This window comes from Rhinopithecus roxellana, chromosome 1 (assembly GCF_007565055.1).
Source record: "Rhinopithecus roxellana isolate Shanxi Qingling chromosome 1, ASM756505v1, whole genome shotgun sequence".
Classification (NCBI taxonomy): domain Eukaryota; kingdom Metazoa; phylum Chordata; class Mammalia; order Primates; family Cercopithecidae; genus Rhinopithecus; species Rhinopithecus roxellana.
In genome coordinates, this window is record NC_044549.1 from 144,422,989 (window position 1) to 144,449,135 (window position 26,147).

Genomic DNA, 26,147 nt, shown 5'->3' on the forward strand with positions numbered 1-26,147 from the left:
AGACTGTTAGATATGTATGATTACAGTTAAAAGTACTAAGATTCTGTATTACAAAGAAGGTAGAGACCATTGTAGGAAATGTTGTTGACTTAGTGTTTTAGTTATACATGTTAAATACTTTGAGTAACAATTAAAATGTTACAGACGCAATGTATGTCATCCAAAATACTAAAGGAAAAGGGGAATATAGAAAACTCAATTAATTAAAACAGTCAGGAAATAAATGCATAAAGGAAAAATAGTATGGTTAAGTGTTGGGTGTATAATTCCTCTTGGGTCTCTCATGTTTTTTTGCACATCTTTTGAGCAAAACCACTGACTCTATTTGTTCCAAAGTATATTTTCAAGGGTGCTTGTATAGATAACAGCTTTGAACAATAGAGATTATGTCCCTCTTCAGAGCAAAGACTAGGTTTGTTTATTGTCTGATATAATACAAATAATGTTTTCCTCTGGCAAAGGTCAGGCAGGGTTACTGCCCAGTATAAAATGGATTTCCTAAGGTCAGGATTTCTCTTCTGTAACACAGCTCAGGGTATGTGCAGATGTCACGTGGCTCTCTTCATGATGTCCTGTGAAAATTGGGTTCTGGGAATTGGTCCAAATGATGATACTCTGGCAACTGCTATTGTTGTGAGTGAGAAAATCCTTTGTCTCTGACCAAGGAAACTTGTATCTTCTTCCAGCATACATGAAACTGTAACAGGTTTGCAAGCAGGGTAAAATCCCAGACCCTTCACAGTTCTTGACAGCAAGTAGAAAGAGTAAAGCAAGCTGACAGGAATAAATTCAATCATATAAGTAATTAGAATAAATGTGGACAGTGTGTGTGTGTGTATAGTTATTTTACCAGAAACCTGCTTAAAACATGGGGTGGCGGGGAGGAATTTCAGAGTAAAGGCAAGCACTAATTAAAAAATAAATAAAAATTTAAGGTAATAAAACATTATCGGGGTAAAGGGGACCATTGTGTAGATGTTAAAATCAACTAATAGGAAGATTAAAGAAAATCTGAATTTGTGTGTACCTATCAATATAGCCTCAGATATATTGTAGCAAAAATGGACAAAATCACATGGTATTATTGACAGATCCATCAATCCAATATGATTTTCTATTAATAAAGATAGAGAAGATTTGATCAATACAAATAAGCTTAAAGAGCATATTTAAAACCACATACTCAATAATTAGAGAATGTGTGTTCTTTGCGAGAACACATGGAACATTTGCAAAATACATGTTACAACATATTACAAAAATAAATCCACAAAGGAAGTTTCAACAAATGCTAAAGAAATCATATTACACACAGTGTTTTCCAATCATAATACAATAAATTATAAATTGATATCAACATGCTAACAAAATTAATACAATTCAAATATGTCTAGGTATTTATTTATTTATTTATTTATTTATTTATTTATTTATTTTAATTTTATTTTTTTTTCTTTTTTTGAGACGGAGTCTCGCTCTGTCGCCCAGGCTGGAGTACAGTGGTGCGATGTAGGCTCACTGCAAGCTCCGCCTCCCGGGTTCACGCCATTCTCCTGCCTCAGCCTCCTGAGTAGCTGGGACTACAGGCGCTCACCACTACGTCCGGCTAATTTTTTGTATTTTTAGTAGAGACGGGGTTTCACCATGTTAATCAGGGTGGTCTCCATCTCCTGACCTCGTGATGCGCCCGCATCAGCCTCCCAAAGTGCTGGGATCACAGGCGTGAGCCACTGCGCCGGGCCAAATATGTCTAGGTTAATGAAAAAAGTTAAAATAGAAGGTAGAAATATTTAGAACTGAATGTAAGCAAAAACATCACAGATAAATAATGTATAGGATGAAGCTCAAATACTACTTAACTGAGAAATTTATAATCCCAAATGCAAGAAAAAAGTAAAAATTAATAAACTATGAATCTGACTCAAAAGTAATAAAGCAATCATAAACTCAAAGGAATTCACTGGAAAAATTCTTTCCTGTCATTCTCTTCAATTCAGCAGGAGAGGATAAGGAAATATGTATTGCCCTCAGGCCCTGCCTATTTATCCAATCCAGGGAAACTTTCATTTAGTGAGATAGTCTGATGATTTGCATCCCATCGACTTCCTGGTCTACTCTCAACTGATCAGAGTCTGTCAGGACAGCTGTGACCTACATAGCACCAATAATTTACAGAAGGGTTCTTTTACTTCTTTCATGTGTTATTACATGCTACCCTATTCAATTAATGTAACAGGAGTGTCATTAGGTTTAGATGTTTCTTAAAAGGAAGGTGTGTGACATGAACATACAGAGGGGAACAGCATACACTGGGGCTTGTCAGAGGGTGATGAGTGGGAGGAGAGAATTAGAAAAAATAACTAGTGGGTACTAGGCTTAATGCCTGGGTGATGAAATAATCTGTACAATAAATCTCCATGACACAAATTTACCTATATAACAGACCTGCACAAGTACCCCTGAACTTAGAAGTTGTTGGTTTTTTGTTTTTTTTTTCTGTTTTTTTCTTTTCTTTTCTTTTCTTTTTTTAAAAAAGTCTGGGCGCTGTGGCTCACCCCTGTAATCCCAGCACTTTGGGAGGCTGAGGTGGGTGGATCACAAGGTCAGGAGTTCGAGACCAGCCTGGCCAACATGGTAAAACCCCGTCTCTATTAAAAATACAAAAATTAGCTGGGCGTGGTGGCAGGCACCTGTAATCCCAACCACTCAGGAGGCTGAGGCAGGAGAACCGTTTGAACCCGGGAGGCGGAGGTTGTAGTGAGCTGAGATTGTGCCATTGCACTCCAGCCTGGGTGACAGGGTGAGACTCCATCTAAAAAAAAAAAAAAAGAGAATGTGTGTGTGGCTGGGATACGTTCTTGTTTTATTCAATTTAAGACTATCCATTGCTCAGTATAAAATATTGCTCAGTATAAAATATGTTCTGACAGAGCTAGTTCAGGAAACAATCTGAATGAGTATTTAAGTGCATAGGATCCATAAAGTTCTCAGCAGCTCAAACCTGCTGACATAATCAAAAGCCAGTGACTGTTGTAAAATGGCTTACATGGTTATTGTTTTTTTCAATTAGGTGAGACTAAATGTAGTCCTGGACAGTAATAAAATAGTGTTATGTAAAGATTGCCTTTTCCTCATGGGGGATATTGGATTGAGAGATTTGAAGTTTTTTCAGGAATAATCTGTCATAGGATTTTAGAAGTGTTCTCAACAAACTAATGGGTTTCTAACTCCAGGATTGCCCCTTATATAAATAAAATAAAGAATGTTTTAATCCATTCCTAGGTAATTATATCTGATGAATAAAAAAGTGTAAATAGTTTCACAGACATTGTCCACCACTGGTAAGACAGGACTTAAGCTGAGTGTCGAAGGTTCTCCTGAGCATCTTATTATGGGAGATGGCCAATCTCTGTAAAGAATTAAGTTGTTGGATCGCAAGAGAATTTGAAGAGTTGCAAAACAAAAGGTGAAAAACAGATGGAAGGGAGCTGTAAAATAGAGCTTTCTGAAGTGGCCATCAGAATTGGTGCTTCACCGTTTGCAGACTGAGTTCCTGCTTCTGAATAAAGTGGTTGAATCTACTTTCTTTTCATTCCTAAGAACTATACCTGAACCTATTTTACTCTTTTTCTGTCCTAGTAGAAGTCATTCCATCAGAAGAAACTACTTATAAATCTATTGTGCTCCATCCAAATTGAGTATAAAATTGTTTATTTTGTACTTCAGTTTTTAGAAAATGATTTCTGTGTAAGGTGGAACTTCCTACAGAATTAAGTACTAATTTGTAGGGCAGTAGCTAGGAAAACAATGGACTAGTCAGGGGTCCTTTGTTCTGGCTCTAAAACTATCAATAGTTAACTTTGTAAGTTTGTGCTAAAAGTATAAAACATAACTATTTTAGGATTTTTATCTATAAACCAAGACATTCAAAACTCTTCCAGATTTGCAATTGCATAATTCAAATATAAGCTTCACTAGAGTGGAAAGAATTCTATAATTGTTTATCAGTGTCTGGGAGGGCCAGGGAATATGTGCTGAGAATTTTGGATTTGGATTTGTCTTTGAATGACATGCTTTATTGGTCACTACCTTTGTTCTTTAATATGATCTCATTTATATAATTTATAAATTTATATAAAATTAAAGTAATTTGGTTTACATTGATTTATTGGAACAGACTATATTTGGGCATTAATTAGATTAGATTCATTAGGGAATTGTTAAAAACTGATAGCTACTCTGATTATACTATAACCTCATCTAGAGCTATTACTAATGAATTCCTAATCTGTTTCTACTGGATTCACATTTTTTAAAATCCCAGTTATATTCAATTCTAGAATAAGAACGTGTAAAAATGAATTAATAGGGTGGCAGGATAAGTCTAGGTTTCAAATCAGGCAGACCTGTATTCAAAGCCTAGGTCTGCTAGTTTCTAGCTATATAAACTTCAAAAATTACTTATCTTCCTCTTGCTTCAGTTTCCTACTTGTATATTTGCTTCATGATGAGTGTTTTGTCAACTTACATTTTTTTCCATGACCATTGTCAGGTCAGATATTTCCCATTGGTATTTTACCTTCAATTTTGAAATTATTTTATGTATAGACAAAGACACTAGTTCACAGCCACTGCATGTGAAAATAACTCTGAATTCCAGGATAATTTATGTACAAGGACACTGAGGGATGAAAATAAAGGAAGAAAGAGAAAAAAAAATATTTTATTTCATGAACTTCTGTCCTCTTTGGATTAATATCAACTTTCAGAGAATCACTCTAACGGTAGTTAGAACTTACTATATATAAAAATGTTTTGTTACTATTTGTCTCCACTGTTAGAAACTAAACTTGATGAGGGAAGAATTTGTGCCAAGTATATGGTAGGTATCTGATAAATGAATATGCTTGTTTGTGTTAATGAGTTAGAAAATAAACTTTATAATGTTGAATATTTTGTTTCTTAGTTGTTACAAGAAATAGCCTGCAGAAGGAAGCCTATAACAAAACAATATCAAGGACTTGAGAGATTCTTTATTTTTGATACAAATGAAAGACTCAACTTATTTCCTTCTCATCGTTTAGCATGCAACAATTCCAGTACTAGGATTACACTTGCAGGTACAGTTCTAGCTTATTTTTCTAAAACAGTCTGTTCTCATCTTAGGAAACACTGGGCAGTTCTGTTCAATGGATAAAATCATTTTCTTCTTGCCTAAAATTATTGACCTTGTATTAGTTGCTATATATTTACATTTAAGGTTACTATCAGAATGTGAGAAGCTATGACTTATAATGAAACTAGGAAAGATTATTTTTAGCATTTAGAAGTGTAGTTATTTTAGACCTTTTAGTGTTGCTACAAAGGAATAACCAAGGCTAGATAATTTATAAATAAAAGAAGTTTATTTGGCTCAGAGTTCTGCAAGGCATGTAAGTAGTATATGCCACCATCTGGTTGGTGTTTTACATTACTGCCAATAGTGCACAAAAGTTCCGATTATTACGCATTCTTGTCAATACTTGTTCTTTTCTTTTTTTGGCAGGGGCGGGGGAGAGTAGTCATCCTCACGGGTCTGAGGTGGTATAATATTGTAGCTTAGATTTGCATTTTCCTCATGATCAGTAATGTTGAGCATCTTTTCATGTGCTTGTTAAGTCATTTGTATATACTCTTTGGAGAAATGTCTATTCAATTTCTTAGCTCATATTTTAATTGGATTATTTGTTTTTTCGTTGTTGAGTTATAGGAGTTCCTTATTATATTCTGGATACTACTTCTTCATAAGATATATTATTTGTAACTATTTCCTCCCATTCTGTGGATTGCCTTTTCACTCTGTTGATAGTATCTTTTGATGTAACTTTTTCCAATTTTTATAAAGTCCAATTTGTCTATTTTTGTGGTTGCTCTTGCCTGTTCCTTCAATGTCATATTTAATAATTCATTTCCAAAGCCAATGTCATGGGTCTATACTTCTAAGGTATTTGTAGTTTCAGGTTTTACATTTAGATCTTTGATCGATTTGAGTTTATTTTTGTACATAGTATTAAAATTCCAGATTCATTATTTTGCAATGGATATCAAGTTTTCCAGCACCATTTGTTGAAAAGACCTTTCTTTCCCCCATTGAATGGTCTAGGCACCCTTGTCAAAAATTATTTGGCTAAGAGAGTAGACTTTAAGTTTTCTCACCACACACACACAAAAATTATTGGTGAGTTGAGATATATGTTAACTAACTTGATTTAGCAATTCCACGATATGTACATATTTCAAAATATGTTTTATACCATAAGTATAATTTTTTTCAAATAATTGTAATTTGATCATATATGTGAGGATGTATTTCTGGGTTGTTTACTGCATTTCATTGGTCTATATGTCTGTCTTTGTACCAGTATCACACTGTTTTGATTACAGTATCTTTGTAATAAGTTTTGAAATCAGGAAGTGTGAGTCTTCCAGCTTTGCTCCTGTTTTTAATATTGTTTTGGCTATTCAGGGTCCCTGGTGATTGCATGCGAATTTTATGATGGTTTTTTTTTTTTATTTCTATAAAAAACATCATTGAGTTTTTGATAGGGATTATATTGAATATGTAGATCACTTTGGGTAACATTGGCACCTTAGCACTATTGACTCCTCCAGTTCATGAATATAAGATATGTTTCCCTTTATGTGTGTCTTCTTTAGTTTCTTTCGGCAATGTTTTATAGTGTTCATTGCATAAGTCTTTCACCTCCTTGGTTATGTTGATTTCTAAGTTTGTTTCTTTTTGATGCTATTGTGAATGGAATTGTTCCTTTAATTTCCTTTTCAGATTGTTCATTGTTAGCGTATAGAAATACAATTGGTATTTGCCTATTGACTTTGTATCTACTACTTTGCTGATTTCATTTATTTTAACATACTTTTGTGTAATCTTTAGTGTCTTCTACATATACGATCACATCACCTGTGAACAAAGATAATGTTACTTCCTCCTTTCTAATTCAAATGTCTTTTATTTCTTTTTCTTGTCTGTTCTGGCTACTTATATTGAATAGAAGTAGCAAAAGCAGTCATCCTTGCCTTGCTCTAGATCTTAGGAATTGTTCTTTTTTTCACCATTGAGTTTCATGTTTGCTGTGGTTTATTAACATATTACTTTTATTATGTAGAGGTATTTCCCGTTTATTCCTAGTTTGTTAGGTGTTCTTATCATAAAAGTGTGTTGGATTTTGTCAAATGCTTTTTCTGCATAAATTGGGATGATTATGTGTTTTTTTTTCTTTTCTTTCACTCTAAATGTGGTATACTACATTGATGGATTTTCGTATGCTGAACCATCCTTACATTTCAGAAATAAATGTTTTTTGATCATGATGTATAACCCTTTTTAATATGCTGCTGAATTTGGTTTGTTTATTACTTTGAAGATTTTTACATCACTGATTATAAATGATATTGTTCTGATGTTTTCTTTACTTGTAGTGTCTTTGTTTGGCATTAGTATCAGTGTAGGTGTAGACTCGCAGTTTGAGTTGGTGTCCCTCCTCTTCAATCTTTTGGAAAAGTTTGAGGACTGGCGTTATTTCTTCAAATGTGTGATAGAACTCACCAGTGATGCAATTAGGTTCAGGACTTTTCTTTATTGGCAAATTCTTTCTTACAGATTTAACCTCCTTACTAGTTATATATATTCCAATTTTTTGTTTCTTCATTTTTTTTTTTTTTTTGAATTTTACTTTAAGTTCTGGAGTACATGTGAAGAACATGCAGGTTTGTTACATAGGTATACATGTGCCATGGTGGTTTGCTGCACCCATCAACCCATCACTATATTAGGTATTTCTCCTAATGCTATCCCTCCCTTATCCCACCACGCCCTGACAGGCCCCAGTGTGATGTGTCCATGTGTTCTCATTGTTCAATCCCACTTATGAGTGAGAACATGTGGTATTTGGTTTTCTGTTCTTGTGATATTTGCTGAGAATGATGGTTTCCAGTGTCATCCACATCCCTGCAAAGGACATGAACTCATCCTTTTTTATGGCTGCATAGTATTCCATGGTGTAAATGTACCACATTTTCTTTATCCAGTCTATCACTGATGGGCATTTGGGTTGGTTCCAAGTCTGCTATTGTGAACAGTGCTGCAACAAACATATGTGTGCATCTGTCTTTATAATAGAATGATTTATAATCCTTTGGGTATATACCCAGTAATGAAATTGCTGGGTCAAATGGTATTTCTAGTTCTAGATCCTTGAGGAGTTACCACACTGTTTTCCACAATGGTTGAACTAATTTACACTCCCACCAACAGTGTAAAAGAACTCCTATTTCTCCACATCCTCTCCAACATCTATTGTTTCCTGAATTTTTAATGATCACCGTTCTAACTGGCGTAAGATGGTATCTCACTGTGGTTTTGATTGGTATTTCTCTAATGACCAGTGATGATAAACTTTTTGTTTGTTTGCTTGTTTGTTGGCTGCATAAATGTCTTCTTTTGAGAAATGTCTGTTCATATCCTTTACCCACTTTTTGATGGGGTTGTTTGTTTTTTTCTTGTAAATTTGTTTAAGTTCCTTTTAGATTCTGAATATTAGCCATTTGTCCAACGGATGGATTGCAAAATTTTTCTCCCATTCTGTAGGTTGCTTGTTCACTCTGATGATAGCTTCTTTGCTGTGCAGAAGCTCTTTAGCTTAATTAGATCCCATTTGTCTATTTTGGCTTTTGTTGCCATTGCTTTTGGTATTTTAGTCATGAAGCCTTTGCCCATGCCTATGTCCTGAATGGTATTGCCAGGTTTTCTTCTAGGGTTTTTATAGCTTTTACTCTTTAATCCATCTTGAGTTAATTTCTGTATAAGGTGTAAGGAAGGGATCCAGTTTCAATTTTATGCCTATTGCTAGCCAGTTTTCCCAACACCATTTATTAAATAGGGAATCCTTTACTTTTACTTGTTTTTGCCAGGTTTGTAAAAAAAATCAGATGGTTGTAGATGTATGGTATAATTTCTGAGGCCTCTGTTCTATTCCATTGGTCTATGTATCTGTTTTGGTACCAGTACAATGCTGTTTTGGGTTACTGTGGCCTTGTATTATCGTTTGAAGTGAGGTAGTGTGATGCCTCCAGCTTTGTTCTTTTTGCTTAGGATTGTCTTGGCCATGTGGGCTCTTTTTTGGTTCCATATGATATTTAAAGTAGTTTTTTTCCAATTCTGTGAAGAAGTCAATGGTAGCTTGATGGGGACAGGATTGAAAATAAAAATTACTTTCAGCAGTGTGGCCATTTCCATGATATTGATTCTTCCTATCCATGAGCATGGTATGCTTTTCCACTTGTTTGTATCCTCTCTTGTTTCCTTGAGCAGTGGTTTGTAGTTCTCCTTGAAGAGGTTCTTCACATCCCTTGTAAGTTGTATTCCTAGGTATTTTACTCTCTTTGTAGTAATTGTGAATGGGAGTTCACTCATTATTTGGCTCTCTGTTTGTCTGTTAGGGATATATAGGAAAACCTGTGATTTTTGCACAGTGATTTTGTATCCTGAGACTTTGCTGAAGTTGCTCATCAGCTTAAGGAGGTTTGGGCTGAGACAATGGGGTTTTCAATCATGTCATCTGCAGACAATTTGACTTCCTCTTTTCCTAACTGAATACTCTATTTCTTTCTCTTGCCTGATCGCCCTGGCCGGAACTTCCAATACTATGTTGGATAGGAGTGGTGAGGGAGGGCATCCTTGTCTTGTGCCAATTTTCAAAGGGAATGCTTCCAGGTATTGCCCATTCCGTATGATATTGGCTGTGGGTTTGTCATAAATATCTCTTATTATTTTGAGATATGTTCCATCAATATCAAGTTTTATTAAGAGTTTTTAGCATGAAGTGCTGTTGAATTTTGTTGAAGGCCTTTTCTGCATCTATTGAGATAGTCATATAGTCATGATTTTTGTCATTGGTTCTCTTTATGTGATGGATTACATTCATTGATTTGCATATGTTGAACAAGCCTTGCATCCCAGGGATGAAGCCGAGTTGATCGTGGTGGATAAACTTTTTGATGTGCTGCTGGATTGGGTATGCCAGTATTTTATTGAGGATTTTCGCATAGATGTTCTTCAGGGATATTGGTCTGAAATTTTCTTTTTTTGTTGTCTCTCTGTTAGGTTCTGGTATCAGGATGATGCTGGCCTCATAAAAATAGGTCAGGGAGAAGTCCCTCTTTTTCTATTTTTTGGAATCATTTCAGAAGGAACGGTACCAGCTCCTCTTTGTACCTCTGGTAGAATTCTGCTGTAAATACATCTGGTCCTGGACTTTTTTCGGTTGGTAGGCAATTAATTGCTGCCTCAATTTCAGAACTTGTTTTTGGTCTATTCAGGGATTTGACTTCTTCCTGGTTTAATCTTGGGAGGGTGTAAGTGTCCAGGAATTTATCCATTTCTTCTAGATTTTCTAGTTTATTTGCATAGAGGTGTTTATAGTATTCTCTGATGGCAGTTTGTATTTCTGTCGGATCGGTGGTGATATCCCCTTTATCATTTTTTATTGCATCTATATGATTCTTCTCTCTTTTCTTCTTTATTAGTCTGGCTAGTGGTCTATCTACTTTGTTGATCTTTTCAAATAAACAGCTCCCAGATTCATTGGTTTTTTGAAGCGTTTTTCATGTCTCTATCTCCTTCAGTTCTGCTCTGATCTTAGTTATTTCTTGTCTTATGCTAGCTTTTGAATTTGTTTGCTCTTGCTTTTCTAGTTCTTTTAATTGTGATGCTAGCATGTCCATTTTAGATCTTTCCAGCTTTCTCTTGTGGGCATTTGGTGCTATATATTTCCCTCTACACACTGCTTTAAATGTGTCCCAGAGATTCTGGTACACTGTGTCTTTGTTCTCATTGGTTTCAAAGAACATCTTCATTTCTGCCTTCATTTTGTTATTTACCCAGTAGTCATTCAGGATCAGATTGTTCAGTTTTCATGTAGTTGTGCAGTTTTGAGTGAATTTCTTAATACCGAGTTCTAACTTGATTGCACTATGGTCTGAGAGACTGTTTGTTATGCTTTTCATTATTTTGCATTTGCTGAGGAGTGTTTTATTTCCAATTATGTGGTCAATTTTAGAATAAGTGTGATGCGGTGTTGAGAATAATGTATATCCCATTGATTTGGGGTGGAGAGTTCTGTAGATGTCTATTAGGTCTACTTGTTCCAGAGCTGAGTTCAAGTCCTGGGTATCCTTGTTAATTTTCTGTCTCATTGATCTCTCTAAAATTGACAGTGGGGTGTTAAAATCTCCCACTATTATTGTGTAGCAGTCTGCATCTCTTTGTAGTCTCCAATAACTTGCTTTATGAATCTGTGTGCGCTTGTATTGGGTGCATATATATTTAGGATAGTTAGCTCTTCTTGTTGCATTGATCCCTTTACCATTATGTAATGGTGTTCTTTGTCTCTTTTGATCTTTGTTGGTTTAAAGTCTGTTTTATCAGAGACTAGGATTGCAACCCCTGCTTATTTTCTGCTTTCCATTTGGTTGGTAAAATTTCCTCCATTCTTTTATTTGGAACCTATGTGTGTCTTTGCACATGAAATGAAGTTCCTGAATACAGCACATTGATGGGTCTTGACTCTTTATCCACGTTGTAAGTCTGTGTCTTTTAATTGGAGCATTTAGCCCATTTACATTTAAGGTTAATATTGTTATGTGTGAATTTGATCCTGCTGTTATTATGCTATCTGTTTATTTTGCCCATTCGTTGATGCAGTTTCTTCATAGCATCAAAAGTCTTTACAATTTGGTAGGTTTTTGCAGTGGCTGGTACTGTTTGTTCCTTTCTATGTTTAGTGCTTCCCTCAGAAGCTCTTGTAAGGCCAGCCTGGTGGCAAATCTCTCAGCATTTGCTTGTCTGTAAATGGTTTTATTTCTCTTTTGCTTATGAAGCTTAGTTTGGCTGGATGTGAAATTCTGGGTTGAAAATTCTTTTCTTTAAGAATGTTGAGGCCGGGCGCGGTGGCTCAAGCCTGTAATCCCAGCACTTTGGGAGGCCGAGATGGGTGGATCACAAGGTCAGGAGATCAAGACCATCCTGGCTAACCTGGTGAAACCCCGTCTCTACTAAAAAATACAAAAAAAAAAAACTAGCCAGGCGAGGTGGTGGGTGCCTGTAGTCCCAGCTACTCGGGAGGCTGAGGCAGGAGAATGGCGTAAACCCAGGAGACGGAGCTTGCAGTGAGCTGAGATCCGGCCACTACACCACTCCAGCTTGGGCGACAGAGCGAGACTCCGTCTAAAAAAAAAAAAAAAAAGAATGTTGAATATTGATCCTGACTCTCTTCTGGGTTGTAGGGTTTCTGCCAAGAGATCTGCAATTAGTCTGATGGGCCTCCCTTTGCTGAATTTGAATGTTGGCCTGTCTTGGTAGGTTGGGGAAGTTCTCCTGGATAATATCCTGAAGAGTGTTTCTCAATTTGGTTCCATTCTCCCAGTCACTTTCAGGTACACCAATCAAATGTAGATTTGGTCTTTTTACATAGTCCCATATTTCTTGGAGGCTTTGTTCATTTCTTTTCACTCTTTTCTCTAACCTTGTCTTCTTGCTTTATTTTATTGAGTTGATCTTTAATCTCTGATAGCCTTTCTTCCACTTGATCTATTCAGCTACTGTGTATGCTTCATGAAGTTCTTGTGCTGTGTTTTTCAGCTCCAGCAGGTTATTTATGTTCTTCTCTATTTATTCTAGTTAGCAATTCTACTAACTTTTTTTCAGAGTTCTTAGCTTCCTTGCATTGGGTTAGAACATGCTCCTTTAGCTGGGAGGAGTTTGTTATTACCCACCTTCTGAAACCTACATCTGTTAATTCATCAAACTCATTCTCCATGCAGTTTTGTTCCCTTGGTGGCTAGGAGTTGTGATCCTTTGGAGGAGAGGAGGCATTCAGGTTTTGGAATTTTCAGCCCTTTTGCACTTGTTTCTCCCCATCTTCATGGATTTATCTAACTTTGGTCTTTGAAGTCGGTGATCTTCAGATGGGGTCTCTGAGTGGATGTTCCTTTTGTTGATGTTGATACTATTCCATTCTGTTTGTTAGTTTTCCTTCTAACAGTTCAGCCCCTCTGCTGCAGGTCTGTTGGAGTTTGCTGGAGGTCCACTCCAGACCCTGTTTGCCTGGGTATCGCCAGTGGAGGCTGCAGAACAGCAAAGATTGCTGCCTGTTCCTTTCTCTGGGAGCTTCATCCCAGAGGGGCACCCACCAGATGCCAGCCAGAGCTCTCCTGTAAGAGGTGTCTGTCATCCTCTACTGGGAGTTGTCTACCAGTCAGGATACAGTTGAGGAGCAGTCTGTCCCTTATCAGAGCTCAAACACTATGCTGGGAGATCTGCTGCTCTCTTCAGAGCGGCCAGGCAGGGACGTTTAAGTCTGCTGAAGCTGTGCCTACAACCGCCCCTTCCCCCAGGTGCTCTATCCCAGGGAGATGGAGGTTTTATCTATAAGTCTCTGACTGGGGCTGCTGCCTTTTTTTTTCAGAGAGGGAAACTTGAGAAGGCAATCTGGCCACAGTGGCCTTGCTGAGCTGCCATGGGCTCCACCCAGTTTGAACTTCCTAGCGGCTTTGTTTACACTGTGAGGGTAAAACCGCCTACTCAAGCCTCAGCAATGGCAGACACCTCTCCCCTCACCACGCTCCAGCATCCCAGGTCATGCTCAGACTGCTGTGCTGGCCATGAGACTTTCTAGCCAGTGGATCTTAGCTTGCTGGGCTCCATGGGGGTGGGACCTGATGAGCCAGAGCACTTGGCTCCCTGGCTTCAGCCCCCTTTCCAGAGGAGTGAATGGTTCTGTCTCACTGGTGTTCCAGGTGTCACTGGGGTATGAGAATTAAACTCCCATGGCTAACTTGGTGTCTGCTCAAGTGGCCGCCCAGTTTTGTGCTGGAAACTCAGGTCCCTAGTGGTGTAGACACTGGAAGGGATCTCCTGGTCTGAGAGTTGTGATGACCATGGGAAAAGTGCAGTATCAGAACCAGAGTGCACGGTACAGTCCCTAATTTCTTCCCTTGGCTAGGAGAGGGAGTTCCCCAACCCCTTGCCTTTCCAGATGAGGTGACACCATGCCCTGTTTCAGCTTGCCCTTCTTGGGCTGCACCCACTGTCCAACCAGACCCAATGAGATGAACCAGTCCCAGTGAGAGGTACCTCAGTTGGAAATGCAGAAAACCCACCTTCTGTGTCAGTATCACTGGGAGCTACAGACTGGAGCTATTCCTATTTGACTATCTTCTCTTCATGACTTTTTGGTTTCCATTTTGAAAGCTAGATCTTGATGACATCTATATTCTTAGGCATCTTATGTATTCAAATGTGTTTATTCATGTAGAAACAATAATACTTTGTGTTGCATTGTTATATACTTTTTTAATATTTTTTTTTTTTTTTTTTTTTTTTTTTTGAGATGGAGTTTCACTCTCTTGTTGCCCAGTCTGGAGTTCAATGGCATGATCTCAGCTCACTGCATCCTCCACCTGCTGGGTTCAAGTCATTCTCCTACCTCAGCCTCCCAAGTAGCTGGGACTACAGGCACACACCACCATGCCTGGCTAATTTTTGTATCTTTAGTAGAGACAAGGTTTCACCATGTTGTCCAGGCTGCTCTGAAACTCCTGACCTCAGGTGATCCATCTGCTTCGGCCTCCCAAAGTGCTGGGATTATGGGCGTAAGCCAGCACACCCAGTCTATACTTTTTAAATTTTTAAAATTAAAATATTTTAATTTAATGATTTTTATTTTGTAATAAGATTTTATATTTCATAATATATATCACTGTTATAAATATTCTTTATTCAGTTAAATATTGTCCAGTAAGACATAAATACAAAACTAATAAAATTGATTTTCTTCTTTTTAAACTTTATATTATCTTATTATTTTTCAATTTCAGAAGACAGAGAATGGATTCCAGACCATAGCTTAAGTGAACATGCTGATAATGCAATTGTCTTGGGTGTTCTGCAGGGTGCTCAGAGTCCATCATCAAGTAGAAAACAGCAAAAGATGGGTAACATTGACTCAAAGGCGGCGGTGCCATGTTGGCAGCTTACTTTCTTTAGTAGTTAGCTTTATTAGCAGTTTAGTAGGCACCTGAAATTTAGTTTTTGAAGTTCTGTAATTTAAATTCATTCATTTTAACTAAATGTTCTCAACTTTTCTTCCAAACCCAAAGCACAAAAATAAGTGTACTCATTTTTCCAAAGGCGTGAATTATCATCTTAATTATTTTCTATAACAATGTATTAGGAAATAATATTTGCAAAGTGTAGTTAAGAGTATGACATATTTTGAACAATCCTTATGAAATACGTACTCAGTTTCATTACTCACTCAGGAAGCAGTATGTTTATACCAGATTTTGCATACTCTTTACCTATATTATGATCAGACAGAACCATATGTGAAATGATTTATTTAGGTTAAGATGCTTATTGCTGGGATTCAGAAAGCTTAGTTCTAAATATAATTCTGTATGTACTGACCCTGGACTCTTCATTTCAGTTCATTAACTCTATTCTCTAAACAAAGTAATTATAAGATTTTCCATAGAATAATTCTTTTGACATACTGAATGTCTATTTTAATACTTTCCTAATGAGTTTATACAGAGTATATGACATCATTAAAATCACTAGTATTATTAGAACATTACTGTTATCCCATTATAACAGCTGTAATGGGTTTGCTTTATGCCAAAGTAGGAAGTTGTAGTATATAACTAATGAATTCAGGTAATTCAGTATATATATTGAGGATATTAGCACTTGGCTTGGCCCTGAGGATAAAAGAGATACATAAGTAATATTTCCTGACCTTATTAAGCTCACAGTTCAGGAGGAATACTTGAGAAAGTGGGCTCTTTGCATTGGTTTAAAGGCTATCTTCAAGGCAGAAATTTAATTGCATATGATTCGTCTCTCTATATAAGATTTATTATGTCTCTCTTGCCCTAAAATCTATGATTAAAACTCTCTGGCTAGCTTAGATCCTTTCCATTTGTATTTATGTTGAGAATCTGTCAGATATAAAACTTTTTAGGGAGAAAACAATGTGTTTATGGGTTTTTTTTTTTTTGGCTCTATAATTAGATGCCTATTTTTACATCAAAGTCTATGTCAACTTCAAAAATTTGGATTGCTTCCCTCTGAGACAATCAGAACAAAGTGTTATAAGTTACTGTATATTGATGAAAACAAATTCATATACATGCTATGAGAAATTTATTACAAAGACAAATCTACAAATCAGTAGTCAAATGCTTTTAAGTATCAATTTGGACAGATCAGTCAAAATCAATAATTTGCTATAAAAAACATATGTTGGCTGGGCACGGTGGCTCACACCTGTAATCCCTGCACTTTGAGAGGCTGAAGCAGGCAGATTATGAGGTCAGGAGATCGAGACCATCCTGGCTAACACAGTGAAACCCCATTTCTACTAAAAAATACAAAAAATTAGCCGGGCGTGATGGCGGGTGCCTGTGGTCCCAGCTACTCGGTAGGCTGAGGCGGGATAATTGCTTGAACCCGGGAGGCGGAGCTTGCAGCAAGCCAAGATCATGCCACAGCACTCCAGCCTGGGAGACAGAGCAAGACTTCGTCTCAAAAAAAAAAAAAAAAAAAAAAAATTTGTTGAAGCACTACTGCCAGACACTGGTTATACAAAACAAAGTCTTATCTCTATTGCTCAAGAGCTTAGAGTCCAGTATAAAGTTTCTCCAAAGTCAGTATGAGTGTAATCACCTGGGAAACCTCTTGCAATGCAGATTTCTGTATCTGACTCTTAGGGATTCTGATTAATTAAGGCTGAAATAATGCCTAAGAAATTACATTTATTTTTTGAACAACAACAACTCCTTGTTATACTAATATAGACAGTCTGAATACCTTATTTTGAGAAAAGTGTTATAAATTTTTTGATATATATAAAATGTGTGTGTGAATATGTAAACTATACCACATGTAAGTTTTATAAAAAGAGCTATGAGTAATTTACTTTTGGGCATTAATAGGTAATTAATGATAATATGTCCTATTAGCTATAATAGTTAGATATATAAGCGGGGTATTTTTTTAGAAATAGGGATGATAAAATAACAACCTTGCTATTGAAAAGTGTAGATTGGCAAGATATTAGAGACTAGGTAACATTCAGTTAAGTCTTTAAAGTTACAATATTTACCAGTCAGAGAAGTTAGGAAATGGCTTTCTAAACAGAGATAGTGGTCTAAAATAAACTAAAAATTGCCTGGCTCTGTCACAAATTATAGAAATCTTGTATGCCAGCATATAATGGAATTCCCATTTCCATAAAAATTAAAAACCCGTGAATGTAAAGACATCGTGCTATGTGTGTTTAGCAGCAAGTTCATTCATTCTTCCCATCCCTGCCACAACTTAATCCTCCTCCACCCCATCTTCCTGCCTCTGGAAATGGCAACTCTATCCAAACATTGATTAAGTCTGAAATTTGGGAGTCATCTTGCCTCTCACTCAGTGCGTCCTATTTATCTTTAGATTCTGCTGATTTCAGCTCTAAAACCAAGCCCAATTCTAATCACTTTTACCTTCACTATTCAAGATTAGCCCAAGTCATTTGTCTTTAATCTCTCATTTGTCTCCTATTTTCACTTTTACTTCTCCCAAAACCATGTTGCTATAATTCATTTCCATTATATTCTACTATTTATAGTCAGTGAGTTGAGTTGTTTATACTCATAACAGTATTGATATTTACAGCTTATAGGAAGTGAATCATACTTTCCATAAATATAAACCATATATTGTATCATGCCATTCTATTGCCTAAAGCATTCCATGGATTCCTATAGAAAGTAGAAAAAACTATGCCTTACCATGTATCACACAGCAACACCTTGGTTGGCTACCCATGTCTCCTAACTTCATCTTCTCCTACAATGTAGCCACATTTGCTTTCTTTCTGTTCTTAAGCTACTCTCTTACTCACTTCTTAGCCTTAGAATTAGATCTTATCTCTTATCCAGGATGCTCTGAAATTTCCCTCTCCATTCTCTCACTCTTCATATGATTGGTTCTTTTCCATTATTCAGCCTCAGTCCAGATGCTACCTCCATAGAGAGGCCTTCCGACACCACCCTATCTAGTGCTGGTCTTTTGAGTCCCTCTATCACATTTACTTTCTTTTATCTTTCTTGTAAAAGCTATCACTATTTAACATCATCTTATTAGCTTTTATCCTGCTCTCTCTTACCCTTGGTTGGAAAGAAATCAAGAACTAGCCTGTCCTGTTTGTTGGTGTATCTTCAGTAATAGAACAGGGCCTGGCCTATTGTAAGTTCTCAGTAAGTGCTTTCCAATTAGCAGAGTAGGCTAGTAGAACTGTGTGTTATTTTGGAGTGCAACTTGAGGGTAGAGGCAATGTCTTATTAACTTTTGAATACCCCGATCCTGACACAGTGCCTGGCAGTTTTAGGAGGTGATAAATAAGTTTATAATTGAATTTTATTGAGTATTAATTCATAAGTCCTCAGAGTTGGAAGAAATTTAAGATATTGTACTATCCAGTTCCTGAATTTTGTATTTCACATGTCATAAGCTGATTTCTAATTCCATAGGATAACACAATAGCATTCTTAGCTACCTAGTTTAATATTCTTTCCACTTAACCATGCTGTGAAATCAAATTTGTATATGTTTTGAGAAATGTATTTTCTAAGAATTCTTTTTATGTATAAATTCTCAGCAGTTGATATAGTGGAATAAGAATGTCAATAGACAATAGTGTTTTGCAAACTTTATTTAAGATCAAAATACTGGGTCTTTTGATAAGAATATTATTTGTTATTAAAACACTACCTAAAATCATGTTGCTATAGTTACATTTTACCTAATTCTAATGTTGTATTTAGAATAGCAGTAACGGTTATCATCATATTAAATAGTATTCAGCGAATTACTCCTATTTTTTATATCCTTACCAGTAATGTTGTACCCATTCATATAATTTGAAGGCACTATTGAATTTTATCTTCCCAATAGTTGGCTTAGTTTATTAGTAATCATAGAGCATATATTCTGCATATATTCTGTAGTTAACACCAAGGAAATTTAATTTTGTTATATTTAGAATATAACTGATCAGTGCTAATCAATAATTTCTTATTATTACATTGACAGTGATGGTGCATGTTACTCCAGAAGTAACTTCTTACACTTTTAATCTACAAACTGAGATTTTTTAAAAAAATTATGGAGTGATCCCCTCAATCATGGCATTTTTAATTAGTGCCAGTATTAATGTTGTCTTATATCTTAAACTTAACAGCAACATTATACCCTTATATATTAAGCATTAGAAAGAATGATATATTGACTTAAAAGAGCAATAACAAAATCAGTAATCAAATCGGGGCCTCTTCTATCTCTTTCTGTCTTTCAGTTAGTTTAAATTACACTTTGAGCATATTTCCAGTAAGAAAGATGTTCTGTTTCTTTGCTGTGTGCTAAACATAAGTCTGACCTGTCCTTTGTGTACTTTTTCTCAATGGGGATCAATTACTTTTAAATACTGTGACAATCAAATGTTCTTGTAAGTGTTTGTACTCTTCTAGATTTTCTGAAGGGCATCTACATTATATTAAATATTTCTTTCTTCATTTCTGTGAATTGGCAGAAGTCCAGTCCTTACTCATAACATTTTCCTTTGGTTTGTTTTTTTTTTAAAAGTAAGAGTTGTAAATTCCTTTAATTTTTACCTTGACTGAGACATACCATTGTACAGATACTAAAATGTGGTTTACCCCATAGAGTAGAACTTTTGGTTTATATTGTGAATTATTGTTACACTAACTGACTTGTGCGGCTACTGTTACTGCCCCTACTATTGCTTCCTTATGTAGACGTGGAGAGTTTGGTTCTTGATTGCTATAAATATGGTTCTTTACATATTATAGATAAAAGAGGAAATCATTTCTAACTTATAGTCATAAAAATTAAAAAAAAAAAACTCCCAGGGATAATTATATATATATATATGTTTTTAACACTTAGGCATATTTTAGCCTGTTTATTTTTCTCTGAGCACAAATAGACACAAAGGATCAGTCTTATTTTAACTTATTCATAATTTTATTTCAATAAAAAATATTTTAAAAATTGATTTCTGAAATTTTCATTAAAGTTGGTACCCTTTGAAACTTACCTTGGTCAATTTTAATTGTTTAAATAATTATATAGTGTATTCAGAGTCTTCTGAAGTATTAGACACATTTGAAGTAGATTTTTTTTTTAAGTTAAAAAAAGACAAACTCCACTTTGGTAGGGCGAGGCAGGCAGATCATGAGGTCTGGAGATCAAGACCATCCTGGCCAACATGGTGAAACCCTGTCTTTACAAAAAATACAAAAATTAGCTGGGTGTGGTGGCACGTGCTTGTAATCCCAGCTTGGTAGGCTGAGGCAGGAGAATCGCTTGAACCTGGGAGGCAAAGGTTGCAGTGAGCCGAGATCGCGCCACTGCGCTCCAGCCTAGTGACAGAGCAAGACTGCGTCTCAACCAAAAAAAAAAAAAAAAAAAAAACACACACACACACAACAACAACAACAACTCAATGGTCATTAAATACTTAATACATCATGACCGCCTGTAGTCACTTTTTTGAATTTTATATTTTTCGTTGAGTCGCTAGAATGAAAACAATGTTCTATGGCATAGGTTCCATCAAATTAGGGTTTTTATGATAATGACAATTGCACATTAACTCACCTAATAGTTTTACAAAGCCAGTTTGTGTTAAGGGAGTGCAAAGTTATAATATAATTATGTTTACTATAAATATATTTATCTAAATCAGAACAATAATTTATTACATTAAAGCATTTACCTGCCCTATGAATTTTTAAATATGTACCTTGAAAACTCTCTTGGCCTTATTAATATTTTGTGAGAAGTACCAAATTAGAAATTAGTTATGTTGTGTTAGTATAAGATTTGAAGAGATTTTTTTTTTCCTACTGTGAAAGAAGCAAACATGTTGAAGAAACCAGCTAAGTCGACTTTCAAAATAGATCAAGACAAAGTAGTGACTGTCCTAGCGGAACAACATAATAACCTGACAGAGATGGGTGCTTCTGGAACTTTTCCAGAAGAGAGTGAGCTCATCCTTCGGAAAATTAGAGATGTGATCTCAATTTCTTTAAAGCCTGTGTTTTTCCAAATATTCATATAGATTTTGTAAATTAGTCTCTTTTGTTGCCATATTTTTAAATGTAGGAATAAATTACAGATCATCAAGTAAAATTGGTTCACTAGGAGGTGGCAACATGCTTTTTCTAAGGGTTTTTTTCTTGCAAGGTATAGTGTGGTATTGTCCTGGAATTTAAGACACATGTCGTAGTGCTTGGCTTTGGAATACATTATAGTATTGTGTGTTGTTTCTTTATGAAGTTGATTTAGTTTATAGATATTTTCCTTTGTGAATATTAAAATTAGTTTGTTTTTCTCTGAATGTAGGAAAATTAGGAAAAAATTACACAGAAGTGTTCTTTATGACATTGGAAAAGTAATTTGAAATTAAGAAAATGTGGTTAGCTAGAAAGGGTGATAGTCAAAGTTAATTTTTCATAAACTCTGTTACATGAACTTAACTTCTCTGTGTGCAGGGACCTGGTAACTTGTATCTTTAACTACTCATTCAAATTTTTAAAAGTTGATTTAAAATATTTTTACTTTTAATTTTAGATCGGAAATCACAGAGACCTTCAACAGCAAATTTTCCACTTTCCAACTCTGTTAAAGAAAGCTCCAGCTGCCTTTCATCCTCTCCTCGTCGATCAAGAAGTGCAGCTGCTCAATCATTGTCTAGAGCAGCTTCTGAAATTTCAGAAATTGAATATATTGATATTACTGATCAGAATGAGCTTTCCTTAGATGACACTACTGATCAATGTACCTTAGACAGTTTGGAAAAAGAATTACAAGTGCTGAGAACTCTTGCAGGTAATGCTATTTCTTTCACTTTCGATAATGCTAATGAACTCTACCCTCAGCCTGATTCTTCATGTCTTGCGCTAACAAAACAAGCCAGCAAACAAGAAAGCTTTCCCTTTTCTTCTTTAACCATCAACCATTGTGTCTGTTTTCCTGGAAATCCCCTGATACCACTCTGAATATGTTTAAAAATGTGTGGATGCCCAGCCACACCAAAGATGGTCCCCATAGCCTATAAAACACAGCTAAATTGTGGAATGAATAATTTCATGTGCACAGAAAAAAATCTTTTTTTCTCCTTTCTGCAAACCCACTATAGGATTAATCTCTATAGCTTTATGTAAGCCACTGTTCAACATCCTTATTGGAAAACTGAGCCATTAGATCTTTTAAAGCAGTGCTTTTCAAACTTAAATGTTTATACAGATCTTTCAGGGGATCTTGTTACAATGTAAATTCCGATTGAGTAGTCAGGTAAGGTGAGATTCTGCATATCTAACAGGTACCCAGGTGATGCCAGTGCTGCTAGTTGACAAACCATATCTTGAAAAATTATGCCTGTGCCTTTTATTTCCAACTTCAGTGGGCATAGTCTAGCAATATAGTGGCCATATTCTTGAACATGTAAAGTTCTGGCTCAGTAGCAAAACATCAGGGGAATTAATCTTTTATTTGCATCATAAAGGAACTCACACAGTTTGAAAGAAGCCAGCTGCAGATCCAAGAGGCAGGCTAGAAAATTCTTTGGTCTTATATATTCCATACTTGCTTTTCCCTTGTTCTCCTGTTAGTGGTCTCCTCCTTTATTGATCTTAGAACAATGACTGCTATTTCTCTATAAATTATACATCTTTGTTTTGAAAAAATTAAAGCAATACAAAAATACAAAAAAAAAGAAATAAAAACTCACCACAAATTCTAACTACTCTTAAAATAACCGTTATTAACATTTAGTGAGAATCATTTTAAACATCACTGTTTATATAAGTATACATATAAGAATATAAACTTAGTAGAATGAACAGATTGAAGGAACGTGATAAAAATTTTACAAAAATAGGTCTATGCGCTCCATAATATATTTTAAGTATACATTTAACCAACTTAATAAAAGGAAAAATAAAAATTAAATTAAAATTAATCATACATTTCAGATAAATGTTTTTCCACCACAAAAATATTAAGTTGAACTTGTTATAAATGAATTTCTGATGCTGCAAAAGAAACAGCACTTGAATATAAATTTAGGTTCCTCAGTAAGGCAATTTACTTTTGCAAAAGGGTGCCACTCCTATCAATCAAGATCACAAATGCACACCAAACAAAGGATACCGGGGGTTTTTATATCCCTAACACGATCCCTATTTCTGTGTTCTTCCCCCATGGGCTGGGGTCAGACCGCACAATCTGAGCTGGTCTGATTGGCTACTTGTAAATATTTTTCTAAATATGGAAGGGAGGCGGACGTGAGGTACAGTGATGGAGCATGTGAGATATGCAGTTTCAAGGAAACAATGAGTACAGGTAACCAAGGGAACGGATGTGAGTTATTGATTAGAACTCATGGGAAGGAGGTAGGCTGTTTACAGTAACTGTAACTGTTGGCAAGGAGATACAAGAAAGTTGAGTTGGAGAGCAAAGGGTAAGGAAGTTAACAGGCTAAACCTTTTGAAGAGAAACTCAGAAAGATTCATTGTCTCTAACAATTCCTCCCTTTAAAATTTTTATAATCCCTTCTCTTCAAACCTTTTTAACATGTCCTGGCTTTGCTGTTCAACTTGGTCTTCTAAAAGGAAAGGCTTATCTGATTAGGGTGGAGGAACACGAAGGGAAGTTTTAGTGAGTGTTGTCTTTATAAGCCTTTGTACCAGCCCACGGATGCATGGTATGATGCAACACCCAACAAGAATAAACACACCTATCATGACTGCAAGAGAAGTGAAGATTGGGGCCATAACTCCTTTCCATTTACCAAACCATTTTTCTAGCCATCCTGAAAGAAGGCTATCAATTCCAGAATTTTTAGCTAGTTCATTGGACAAAACAGTCAGTCTCTGTAAGGCCTTTGTTATGCTTCTGTCGGAGGCAGTATTGTTTGGGAAAAAGTTGCAATTTTGGGTTTTGATCATAATACAAACTCCACCTTTTTCAGCTAACATCATGTCTAGGGCCTTTCTATTTTCCCAAACCATTTGGCTAGTAGGTCCTAATTGCTCAACTATTCCTTTGATAGCATCTCTAGTGTAATTAATAAATCGTTGCTGGTTATAGTAGATATAATTAATCCAATCTACATTTTTATTAATTGTTACCCATGGAAATAATGATTCAAATCCTGCAGCTATTTGATCTCGGGCTTTGAACCTATCAGGTACCCCCCGTGGGACTCCAATTGCGTCTAAATAAACTTCAGAGTAAAAAGACCCATAAGGGCCTTCTCTTATTTTATGGCTTTGTGTTTTTTCTTTTCCTGGTTGATGAAATGCCAGGGTGAAAGGGATAGCCAATTGGACAAAAGCGCAAGTACTGCTCCAGTTACCTGACAGAGTGTTCAGTAAGGGTCCACCACAACACCACCATACATCTGCTTGAGGATGACTAAGGGGAGACTGATGAATAAGCTCCTGTAAAGGCTTAAGATCACTGCATCCCGCTAAACTTCCAAGGAACACTAAATTCTCCCTCTGTTATGAGAGACACGAGGTGAAATTGACATCAGAAGATGGAAGCTGAATGGCCCTCGGGGGCTGACCCACAGGGTGTTGGATTTTGGATTTAGCAGAGAGAGAGGTTGCCACGATTTGTTGCCCCAAGCCATGGAATCTTGGAAGAGAGCTACCATGCAGCCCATGCCCAGTCAACTGGGAGACCATCTGAGTGGAAAGGGGATGATCTGGGCCTCTGGACGGCCGAGTGCACAAGCATAACAATTGCTTTTATTTAATGTGAGACAGCATATTTGAACCATTCCAACCAGGCATTTACATCTTGATATCGTGTTTCAATTGCTGAAGTTTGCCTTACATCATCTTCTGCTACAATATCTACTTTAGTATTATCATTAGCTACAGAAGAGATGGCAGTCTGATTAGAAGAAAGCTCAGAAGGAGAAGAGAAGGAAGGGGGTGAAGAGAATGAAGGATTAATAAAACGCATTTCAAAAGACTCTCTGAGGTCTGTGCAGCCAAGTTGGCTCCTGTGCCATAGAAGCGACTTAAAGTAGGTTTAGGATCAGTAGATGTGGGAATGAGAATAGAAATTTATATGGGATTACATTGGTTATACTGGTAATTAGGGGAGGTGCTCTCCTTAGTGAAATGAATGTATGGTTTTAAGGATATACAACCACCCGCTGATGAGGTCCAGCCTTGATATTCGGTTGTCAACAGGACATCATTCCAGCTATGACAGACTTGTTTTTCTATATTTGTTAAGGAACAAGAGTCTTGATAGGGGGAGCCTTTCACTTTAAAGGGGCGGACATACTTTTCTGAGGCTGAGAGTTCCCTCTGACTTTGGAGATCTCTACAGGGTATGACTAGACAAGCATCAAATGTAATAACTTGGGGTGTGTTTGATTTAGCTACATTAATGACAAGGTGGTCAGCATTGGAAGAAGGAAAGAAGAAAGAGTAATAAAATAGATGGAAGAGAGTTAAATTTTTCTTAGCTTTAGTTTGAGGGGGTTTTCCCCTGGAATAATGGCACTTGACTTCGGGGGTGATGGTGCTTTCTTGACTTGAGTGTGATGGGTCCATCCTTTCTCTGCTGTCTGGACTGCAGTTTCAATGGTCAGGAGCACTAGGTAGGGTCCCTCCCAGGCCAGCTCAAGTTTTCCTTCTTTCCAGCTTTTGAGGAGGATGTGATCCCTGGGCGGGTGCTAATGGACCAGGAACTCTAGGGGTGGCGTCTGTACCATGAGACCTTTGGCTTTTAAGAGAAGAGAAGGTAAAGGAGAGACCAAATATGCAATTACTGAGGAATTGATCTTTTGTCTCAAATGTAGGGATACAGGTAGTGGAGTGTACATAGGGCAGTCCATAGAGCATTTCATAAGGAGAAAGGCCTATATCCTTTCGAGGTGCAGTTTGGATTCTTAACAGGACAATAGGAAGACATTTGGTCCATGGTAACCGAG

General features: G+C 36.4%; 1 protein-coding gene across 2 annotated transcripts in view; it reads left to right on the forward strand.

Moving 5' to 3' along the window:
• ZBBX (zinc finger B-box domain containing) overlaps positions 1-26,147 on the forward strand; it is a 141,676-nt gene that overhangs the window by 80,424 nt on the left and 35,105 nt on the right. Inside the window, exons 18-20 of one of the 2 annotated variants that reach the window (XM_030938480.1) lie at positions 4,967-5,120; positions 14,932-15,048; positions 21,761-22,018. In XM_030938480.1, the coding sequence (XP_030794340.1) occupies positions 4,967-5,120; positions 14,932-15,048; positions 21,761-22,018 (529 nt within the window). The remainder of the gene's footprint in view (positions 1-4,966; positions 5,121-14,931; positions 15,049-21,760; positions 22,019-26,147) is intronic. The other variant, XM_030938483.1, reaches the window with a different exon arrangement.